The 11,444-nt window shown below is 40.4% G+C and overlaps 1 protein-coding gene across 2 annotated transcripts in view; it reads right to left on the bottom strand.

Moving 5' to 3' along the window:
- Positions 1–1,793: 1,793 nt before the first annotated feature.
- The window catches only part of RIT2 (Ras like without CAAX 2), a 195,739-nt gene continuing 186,088 nt past the window's right edge, over positions 1,794–11,444 (bottom strand). The window contains exons 5-6 of one of the 2 annotated variants that reach the window (XR_012584874.1): positions 3,050–3,370; positions 2,718–2,804 (exon numbers count right to left, since the gene is read on the bottom strand). Coding sequence is in view for 1 of the 2 variants with exons in the window: in XM_074569498.1 (XP_074425599.1) it covers positions 3,143–3,370 (228 nt within the window). In the remaining variant the exon portion in view is untranslated. Of the gene's footprint in view, positions 3,371–11,444 lie in introns of both variants that reach the window. The other variant, XM_074569498.1, reaches the window with a different exon arrangement.

Here is an 11,444-nt window from a genome sequence, read left to right as displayed (position 1 = left end):
CGGTAAATCAGAAAGACTTTCCCAATTTAAAAAATAAAGGATGGCCAGGTGTTTCAGAGACAGGATTCAATGCCAAGGATTTACAACACTGTTCTCTGCTGTAAATATTGGGTGGACAAATCATACCTGAATTTAGCCATCAAAAAGTTAGGCTTGGAGACCAAACTGCTCTTTATGGAGTGACATATGGTCACCAGAAAGAGGCAGCCATTTCAGGGGGTGAGACATCCTCTACCCTCTGGTAGATGGGGCAAATCACCAGCCAGCCACCACCAACCTTCTCTCCCCTTATTAACCAAAGAGGGACTCTTAAAAACTAGACGTCATGCTCAAGTTTTACATGAAGAAACTGGAGTGAGATAAATACTGACTTTTCTACCCAACGCATATTCAGATGCCTGAAATTGCTCATGGAAGACATAGCAGAATATCCTCAGAGGATATGATTCCTCATTCTTCTTGAAGAGATTAATCTAGTACCAAATATATTTCAAAATGTGTCATGTAAGGGCTGATTGTGGAGACAACCTGATGGCTTGGTACATCTGAAAATATGGCTATGTAAGCTCTGTCTGTACTAGTAAATTGAACATAATCAGGGAGGCACCCGAGCTCATCTATACTGTTAAATTGTGAAAATGATCCCTCACTTGGGACCATGACAGGCTAGCACTTTTGTAAGCAGTTGCTGAGCATGGTACAGAACGTAGCATAGTCCAGGAATTGCTTCCAACTGCAGTTTGTGTGTGGTAGCCCTGCTGTGAAGGCTAAAAGAGTTTAATAGCATGGAAAGATGTTGCTCCATGCCAGATGACCTGAGTGTCAGAGAATGGGCATGTTTAATTTATGAATCCATTTAAGGCTTAATCTTAGACTGTATCTATGCCCTCTCCTGCAACCTTTTCTGTATCGCAAACTGACCCGAAGCAAGGTAACCCTAAAACTACAGAGCCAAGCCAGTGTTGATATATGTCCCTCAGCGGGGTGGGTGAAATGACATAACAACCAATGCTAAATGGTTTTCAACTAACTCAAAGCTTAGGCATCTGCCTGAAAAAGACCGATAAACATCCTTCAAGGTTTCTCAGGATACTAATTTCTATGGTCTTTTACACATGGAACAACGGCTTCATCCCCCTCTATGTAATGTGCAGCATTGGTAAAGTCACAGATGTTTCCCCTTGTTATTTATTGTCTCATAGCTGCCATCTGTTCAGTGCAGGCTCCTGTTGTCTCTCCACCAATACTTAGCTCATAAACTCTTTGGACAAACACATCTCTTTGTCTCCAGGATGCTTGACCTAAAATCTCTATGGCAATACAGGTAAAATAATAGTAATTACAGTAGTATAATTGCAGACTTCACCTGTTGGAGGGAGGAAACAGAATATTAGTCTTAAATGTATGTGTTTGTAATATTCCTCTGAAACAATCTTTCCAAAATAGAAATATAGCCACATATTACCTAACTATATACAGTAAAGTAGTACTTTTGACAGGATTTTTGACAAGTAAAAAAATATCACTGGATTTCTTTGAAAGGAAGGGAAAGTGGAAAACAAACCACCAAATTTTAATGAACTGAAATTCTTCATGAATCCGTAACCTTTTCAAATTTAACAGAGCAAAACAAATCAACTGCCCCCAGATCATCCAAAATATAATTGTTTAAGCCCTGAAAAATCATCAAAGAAGAAAAATGAATAAATGAAATTTTAGTAATGAACATACATATTTTTCTAATAATATCAATTATCATTCCAGGACAAACACAAATGACACTGACTACTGGTGTGGTTTCATGGAAATCACAATCTTTATTTTTTGACAAAATGTATGTATGCTTTAACTGTAAAATTTATAAATAAAGTCAATAATGAAAGAAGTCTGGGGAAAAAAAAAAAAAGAAAAAAAGTCGATTAAACTGTAATCTACTTCATGCCAGCTTTAAAAAGGAGTATTTAAAAAACCTGTCCAACCGATCAATCAAATGATTCACTTGGATGGTCAAGGACTGTGAAAGCTGGTGACAGACCTGATGCAATTCTTTAGTAGGTCGAGGGCTGAATGTTACATCACAGATGTTATCACACACTGGGACAGAGCTGCACAGCTCTAGGGAGGACTCTGGGAATTATCAGAGAGACAGTGCCTTTGTGCGCTCCTTGGTGGGACACAGGAGCGTGGACAATGGTGAAACTCTGGCCTAGGTTGCCCAGAGAGGTGGGAGATGCCCCATCCCTGGAAACATTCCAGGTCAAGTTGGACAGGGCTCTGAGTGACCTGACCTAGTTGAAGATGTCCCTGCTCATTGTAGAGGGGGAGGAACAAATGACCTTTAAAGGTCTTTTTCAACCCAAACTATTCTGTGACTCTAATGCACTGCATGTCTGTAGGACACTGCACCTCTGCTATCCAGTCCTGGTGAGTAACAGCAGAGGAGACAGAGCAGTAGCCCTGCAGCCTCCAGGCAGGTGATGTGCGTGACTTGTGCTATGTGTGCCAACCCTTCGTGCTATAAATGGAAAGGACACTACGAGGCCAAGGCTCTACAGGGTCAAAATTGGGAGCCCCCAGCATTCCCTTTGGGCCTGGTTCACACACACACACACACACACGTATTCACATACAGACACACATGTGCAGGCTGAACACAGTCTAACCCTAAACCTACATGCGAATGCAAAGCTGAAGGTCAAATCCTAAAGTCTGTAACTGTCAAAATGTCCATTGAAATCAATGTTATTCATTCCTAGGATGGTGAAATGACCCATGCATGTAGAGAGGAGGCAATAAGTGCGTCCCTTGTCCTAGAGCTGGTGGAAGCTGGTTCTGCCTTGGGTGCTGGCTTAATTCCTAGTGTTTGAAGACCAGCCAGGGGCCACAGGTGAAAAACCACAGTATTTTCTCCACTCAGATTTGCAGAGAAGGGATGGGAGAGTATGCTAAGTGACTTTACCTATAATACAGAGGAGCCACAGGGCAACCATGAATTGGGCCTTCAAGGAGCTACTTCTGCATGAGGGCTGAAGGGAAGGATCTCCAGGACCTGGTCTGGAAGATGTTGTATCAATGCTGCCTTTTTGAACTGTTACATGTTACTGTGGTCAGCTCCTGATGGGTGGCTCATGGGGAATTGCCATCAGGTTGTACTTTCCTTTTTTTTTTTCAGGGATCCTTTCAGTTTCCGCCACAGACTATCCTTCCTCTTCATCTTCTTCTCTACCATGGGCAGCAAGGATTCTTTTCTTCGGATTTCCCTAACTAGTCCATGAAAGACATCATCAATGTAGAAGCGGAGGGCAGCAGAAGTCTCAAAAAAGGAGCAGGAGTATTCCCTGGCTAGGCTCATTCCTTCTTCAGTTGAGACCTACAAGGAAAAGAAAATTCCACAAATATCACCTAATGCACGGAACATGAATCAACATGAGAACACTACAGTACATGTAATCTGACTTTTTGGATACAAGCAAATTACTTTTACAGGAAAATATTCTAACAGTACTGGACAGAGAAGAATCAAGAGTGAAAGGATCAGATTGAATCCAGGAGATGTTTAAACAGAGCATACTGGCAATATTCATGTGCTCAGGTATATTATTTCCCTGACTCTAATGCATCAATTTTTCCATGCATTTCCTCTCTTTAGTGCAGTAATCCTGTACAGTTTCATAATGTTGGTACCTTTATTCCACAGACTGGAATGGATGGCCGAAAAGACTTCCATAGAATCAAGGTCCTAGAAAATCTCTGTTCAGCATTAATCTAATCCTGAAGGCAACTTGACTCTTTAAGCATACCAGCTTTCATACCTTAAGATTTTTCAGTCACATTAATTTCTGAGCATGCCTTTAAGTGTTTTGGTCTTGGCAGGCCTGTAATTCTATCACTTAGCTCACACCTGAGCTGTACAAACGTTCCAAATCTATTTGTCTTTCAGCTCATATTTCCTAAGTGGCCTTGTCTATTACTGTTCTCAGAAAACATGGAGGAAATGCGTATTTGTATTTTCAGGAACTACAAGGGGAGGAATCACCATGAATCCAGAGGGATCCAAGGCAGCTCTTTTTTTAATTTGCTTGAATTTTGAAAAACAGGCATCTTATTCCTAGAATTTCCGTATTGGCTGCCTCTTGGAGTTTGACCTGCCAGCCTGCTAAATGGAAGGGTGCTCAGCATGCTGAATGGTGTATGGTTCAAACAGAGTTTAAATGCTTATCATAAGGAGTACCACTGCCTAACACTTGCGGGACTTTTTGCACTTTGGGAGCTCATCCAGTAACTTGTAGCAGGTCTGCAGCAAAACAAGGTGCAAACCCTACGAGGTTCTAAATGTTAAGCTAGCTTTCCAGCCAGTAGACTGTTCTTTCTTTTCGGTATTTGAACATAAAGCTGAATGAAGGAACTGTACAAATTAAATATACAGTGTATATTCAAATTCTAGGTCAGAAATTCCAGACTTTGTTTTTATTTGTATTTGGATATCATGATTTATTCAAGTGAGTTACCGACCCTCTGGATAAAAAGACAAAAAAAGTACTTTCAGATAGCCTTGTGAAAGGCTGCATAATAGGCTATGAAATGTCTGAATTGCTGCTGTCTACCACAAGATTAATCTTGTTTGTTTTTTTTTTTTTTCTTATTTGTATCTTCATGCCCCCAAAAGTGCCATTTATATTTATTAGGGAAAAAAACCCTGGTGTTTCACGATACAAACAAACTCTCTCATACCTACCATGAGGAAAATGCCCCTTATGATAAAGTTATGACATTACCAGGCGTTTTTTGTAACTATCCACAAAGATGGACAGAGTATGAAACAGGATTTTGGATAAAACAGAAAATTAGTTCATTCCAGCCTAGAGGTAAATCTGCACTGACCACGTACCTGCATAACACAGACCACAGAATTCCTCCCCGTCACCTTTGCATTGAGTCACGAACTTTTTAACATTAGTAGGATCATTCCTTTAAGCTACAGGTATAACCTTAATTTAATTAAGAAAACCGTAAGGATAAGCAGGGGTGTTGCATGCCAACCTGAATAATACTCACTGACACAATGAAAGATTTTTACCGCTTTCCAACTGCTATAATTTCCAACCTTTAGCAAAAGGAGATGGGTAGCAATATGGTCCTTGTTTTTCTCTGGGCAGCTGTGTAAGCAAAATGTGTGGTTCAATATGTCTATTGGGCACCATTGTGAAATTGATTGTCTGGATAGAAGACTATTTTGTTCTTTTTTGGATTTTATAATCATTTTTTTTCTTGCTATGCCTTTTTGAGCCGCAGAAGGATTTTTTATTTTATTTTGTTAAAAACACTGCAGTTCTGAGCAAAAGATTGCACAGAGCTGCAGTTTCAGTGAAGATTTTGTGCATTCATTACCTAAAAGGAAAAAAAGAAAGCACATAAATTGAAACATCCTTATGTTAAAGAATGGTAAGGTCGTAAATATAATTAGGGCGCAAGCACAGCAATACTCAAATATAAAAAATTACCCTTCCCTTTGCTCCATGATTTTCTAGTCTTTGTGCATCTAATTCCTCCTTTGTTCAGCTCTTTTTTTTTTTTTTTCTTTTTTTCCACTGCCTTTTCTAGGATCAAACTATGTTTTCTTCCACCTGCAAGGAAGAACAACTGCAGGGAAGACATGCTATGCTCTGTAATGAAACAGAACTGCTAAGAGCTGTGGGAACTGGAGAATACTCAGGAGAAATAAATTTTACAGAAAAACATCCTTCTAGTATCTGTGTGGCTGGAGGCTTGTAACTTGGCCAAATTTGGCTAGATTTCTATAAAAAGCAGCAAAAGTTTTGTTTTGGACTCCAGTTTCCTGCCAGATTAAAGAGACAACATCAAAGTTACTAATGGCAATTGTTCATTTCAAAGCATGGTATTTTTCTTATATCTTGCCCTCAGGAACTGATTAACTGCTTTGGTGAAATTTTATGGAATAATTCAGCATGAGGAGGACACCTGGCACAAACAATTTCAGGACATTTAGTTGAAGTTTTTCAGCTTCAAGGCTGAAATCTCTGCTTTAAGGCATCTCTGAAATCTAATGCTGTCATAATTACCACCGCTGCTTCCAGCACCAATGAAAATATAGCTATAGTAGTTTAACTAATCTGATTGCTGAAGAAATTGTAAATATAGAGAGATGTCTAGAGGAAAAATAGACATTTTTCTTTCGGTTCATCATTTGGTCAAGAGGCTAGACACCTAAGGAATGAGAAACAAGGGATAAAGCCCCTGATGAGGTCACTGACGCCCACATAATTCCAGGGATTTACCTTGTTCCCATCTTATCACCAGAAGAGAAACTATATCATAAAAATCCATCCCAGATCTGCACAGCTCAGGGACTTGTTGACAAATTGCAGCTTCTGTGGGTCTGTGCCAGAAGAAGATATGATCTGTCAGCATGACACGAACAGACAGGTCAGGGAGCGAGGTCATTCTATTGAACATATATCTGGGAAGCAGGGCTTTATATCTCATCTTTAGAGTAACCCTCTGTGATTGAAACTGGCATTGTTTCCCAGAGTATAATTCTGGTTATATTGATTCCAATTTAGCTCGTTCCTTTGCTGGTAAACTTTAAGAAGTGAATGAAGGTGGAAGACTGAAGGTGCAGCGAAGATAATGAAAAAATGAAAATTTAAGAGCTGGCAGAAGGTTCCTGAATCTGATCCAAACTTTAAAAACTGTGATTGTCTTGGTGAGGGGGAATGTGTGGGGGGGTGGATCAGGACTTACAGAAACAGGGCACTGAAGTTTTCAGCGTAACCAAAGAGCAAGATCCTTCAGAAGGACAAGCCCTTAAAATGGGCATGAACTTGGTGCGTGAGCCACAGAAAAACAGTCTCCTCACGTCTTCCTTGCAGAGTGCATAGTTATGAGTGTCCATTGGGGCACGTGAGAGTTGAGAGGGAAGATGTGACTGTTACAACTGCATGAGGACTGTGGATAGTACAAGGGACTGTAGGCTGAATTTGGGAGTTTCTCATCTCTGGAGAGTTCAGGGCAGCTGGAACACAGCGCAGCTTCATACAAACAGGAAGTATTCACTGGCTACAGACCACATTTTATAGCATTAAGATTCTGTTTGTGGCTTTTGCAAACCTCCCTTGGAAAATTACAAGTGAAATTAAATGCAACGCTGACAGCCTGTGAAAACTGTGATGGATGAGCTGCCATCTTTAAGACAGCCAGTTCCCCACTAAGGTCAGCTCCTGCACAACCAAACGGAGAGCACAAAGCCACCCGGGCTGAACAGTGGGTGGGGAGACACTGGCAATCATTGGCCTCCATAGGCAGAACATAAAAGTATCTGGATCCAAGAAGGACAGTACAAAGAAACTAAATAGATCAATAATCTACCTCGCCCTTGGACTGTCATTGTTAACTGTTGTTATTTGTTCACACAGTATTTGTCGTGGAATATATTTTTTAAAAAAAGAAGAAAAAAAAATGTTCCCAGTCCTTTCACTCTTCTTTTCTTTCTTCAGATATTTACCCTACAAGGTAACTTTTTACCGATATTTACCATACAAGAAAGCTGATGAGGGAATTTTTAGGATGTTGGGTAATGGTAGGACTAGAGGGAATGGATTAAAACTAGAGGTGGGATGATTCAGATTGGGCGTTAGGAAGAAGTTCTTCACCATGAGGGTGGTGAGACACTGGAACAGGTTACCCAGAGAGGTGGTGGAAGCCCCATCCCTGGAAGTTTTTAAGGCCATGCTGGACGGGGCTCTGAGCAGCCTGATCTAGTGGGAGATGTCACTGCCCATGGCAGCGAGGTTGGAACTGGATGATATTTAAGGTCCCTTCCGACCCTGACGGTTCTACGATTCAATGATTTATAAACTGTCTATCATATTCTTGCCACGGAGCAATGACATCCCTGAAAGGAGGGGAAAAAACAAGATCAAGTGGAAATCAATTCATGCTGAAAGAAATGTTGAATACTAGGCTTTGTGGGTAACCAGTGTTTACTCTTTGAGGCCAGAAATTCAATATGACTATGTTTCAGGTCTAAACAAATGCACAATAAATGAAAAAGTGAAACAAAAATCTTGGTGTTAGAATCTCCAGTTTCCATCTTCCTCAACATAAATATTCTGCTTTGTTTCAGAATTTTAAATTAATTTTAAAATAAATTATTGCTTAAAGTTAGAATTTTTGAAACTTTTCCTTCTGCAAACATTAACATTTTGACCTTTATGTATGATCCCATTCACAACTGTATACATTACAGCTACAAATTTGATTTGGCCACGAAATTCACATCTAGTTTCTGCTGACACAAACCAGCACTTTTCATTCTACCAAACATGTGCACCTTATTTTTCAACTCAGTCCCCAGGGAAGCAGATACCTCATTTCAGAAGCCTGAGCAGTAAATGAGTAACATGCTGCAGAAACATAAGAGGTACCTCAAGAAGAGTGTGGCCAGCAGGTCGAGGGAGGTCATCCTCCCCCTCTACTCTGCCTTGGTGAGGCCGCACCTGGAGTACTGTGTCCAGTTCTGGGCTCCCCGGTTCAAGAGGGACAGGGAACTGCTGGAGAGGGAACAGCAAAGGGCTACAAAGATGATTGGGGGACTGGAACACCTCTCTTATGAAGAAAGGCTGAGGGATTTGGGTCTCTTCAGTCTGGAAAAAAGACAGCTGAGGGGGGACCTTATCAACACTTATAAATACTTCAAGGGTGGGTGTCAGGAGGATGGGTCCAGGCTCTTTTCAGTGGTGCCCGGGGACAGGACAAGAGGTATTGGGCACAAACTTGAGCATAGGAAGTTCCACCTAAACATAAGGAGGAAATTCTTTACCCTGAGGGTGGCAGAGCCCTGGCACAGGCTGCTCAGAGAGGTGGTGGAGTCTCCATCTCTGGAGACATTCAAAACCCACCTGGAGGCATTCCTGTTGGGATGCATCCTGTTGGGATGCCTCCAGGTTCGAGCAATCTGCTCGAAGGTGACCCTGCTCTGGCAGTGGGGTTGGACTAGATGATCTCCAGAGGTCCCTTCCAACCCTGTAGTTCTATGAGTCTATGAGGCACCTACAGCTTCGCTGGGCAACCTGGGCCAGGGGCTCACCACGCTCAGAGTAAAGAATTTCTTCCTAATATCTAATCTAAATCTACCCTCTTTCAGTTTAAAACCATTACCCCTTGTCCTATCACTACACTCCCTAGTAAACAGTTCCTCCCCATCTTTCCTGTAGGCCCCCTTTAGGTACTGGAAGGCTGCTAAATGTGGTCTTGTTGTGTGAACTTATGCTTTGACAGACCAGATGGTATGGCAATAGCATGTGGCACAGTGCTACACATCTCACACCATCAGCTGTTCCAACCTGTGAAGGCATCTGCATTACTGAGGCTTAGATATTGTTTCCCCTCCACTCATACCTGGCCCTTTGCATTTGGACAGGAAGGAAAATGCAGCTTTAGCAATGCACAAAATAATAGAACTGTCTTGGACTTCTGTGATGAGCTTTGTGGCATATCTTTAAGGGATGGAGTATGGAGAGTGTGGTATCGTAAAACTAATTTGCTCCCTTTTTAAAGGAAAATTGTATAATATTCTTGCAAAAAATCAAATTTCTAGACAAAACTGGTGAGCTTCATCAGTCCCAAATTATGCTCTTCTTACCTGGTAAGCCCCTAAAGTGGGACATGAAACACACTTAAACTCCCTGTTTTGAGCCAGGAAAAATCATTCGATCCAAGGGAACTGAAAATTGTTGAGGGCTGAGAAAGTAACGTGATGAAGCATCACTGAACACTTGTTCTTATGCTCTTCACTATTCACCACTACTAGATTAGCCTGATATTTTCTCTGAACTGCTACGGTCATGGTTACGTTATTATATGAAAACTCTAAGCTATGGCTAGCTATTTCATTAAATGTAACTGTCTCACCCTTTTTCATAGGAAAAAAAAATAAATTTAAGATCCAATGCTAATTCACACTTAAATAATTTCTGGAGATTTTTAGCATCTTTTGTGATGGAGATTATTGCCCAGCACTGATTTCTGTCTAGTATTTCTCTCCCTTTTTGGATTTTTTGTTTTCCACAATTTGGATACACAATATTCTTATAACAGATTTCCAGGTAATTTCATTCCTGCTTTGGGCAAATATTTTGAGTAAAGAGAAACATCATCCGTGGAGCTGCATAGTCACAAAACAAGTGAACCACATAAGTCTCCAAGGTGTATTGTTTCCAACTTGTGATAATGTTACTTCATTATTTCACTGCTGTAATGCAAAATCATTTAATCAACATCTCATTTGATGTAAAAATTACAACGGAATCAGTTGTTCTTCTCTACTACAGACTGTACTTTTCTGGCTTTATCTTGTCAAAAGCAAGACAGATGAGTGGGGTAAAGTATCTTTATACCAGGAAATGTTTCTAGAGAGATGGCCTCAGGATCTGACTGAATTGGATACTCAAAACCACATGATCCTGAATCAGTCAGCAATAGCTCTAGGTCTAATTTGAAGAGAATGTGGAAGCGTTAAATCCTTAGCATCAGTCTTCAAGATGAACAAGTACGGGTCAATTGCTCAAAGCATTTTTCAGCAATCTGACAATTTTCTAAATTGTCCATCATCTTTAAAGGTACTTTGATTGCAACACTCAGCTGAAGACATAGATGGCCATAAGAAGGCTGCAAAAAAGCAGACGTCTCTACATGAGTTCATCTTGGAACATCCACAGGAGGACACCAGGTTTTTGTAGGTAAAAAAATCTCAGAATAGCAGTTTTAAGTTCACAAGAAAGGAAAATCTTTTCAATTTTTTGTAAGCAACAACAAAAAAATAAATTATAATCTGCTAACAACAGATAGATATTAAAAAACTTACACATAAAAAGAGCTGCAAATGTACCATTTAGACTTTTTTTTTAAGCAAATAGTAGCGCTGAACTCTTATTTTAACACTGCAAGTGATTTCTATTGTTTTGTGAACACAAGTCAATTATCAGTCCAGTACAGCCACCCCCTGTTTTTATCTATCTATAGAGAGGTGTGGGCTATTTTTATTTATGCGTTAGACATTAAAACTTCACTAGTCTATCGAATTCAGTTCTTCATTAAGGCTCAGTCACTAAGCAGACTGGGTACTGAGTAAATCCACCTAATACATGGTAACCTATGTAAATCTCATGTCATTATATTAATTTGAAGATAGGAGTTACATGGCCTCTAACAGCAATTTTTTTTTTTTTTTTCCTTAAAACACTCCACAGACATGAGAAGATCAAAACCAGAGCAGGAGTCAGTGAGGAGGGCAGAACAGAGTGTTGCTTTCAGTGTGCTATTTTCAACAGTTGTCTGAGGATTGGGAGACGTTATATAAGAAATTTGGAGGAGATCAGAAATATAAATCTGGAAAGCTAAATGGAAGACAAGGAAGAAGCAGGAAC

The sequence above is a fragment of the Larus michahellis genome, chromosome Z, assembly GCF_964199755.1.
Source record: "Larus michahellis chromosome Z, bLarMic1.1, whole genome shotgun sequence".
In the NCBI taxonomy this organism is placed as follows: Eukaryota; Metazoa; Chordata; class Aves; order Charadriiformes; family Laridae; genus Larus; species Larus michahellis.
This window is presented reverse-complemented; position numbering and strand designations above follow the sequence as displayed.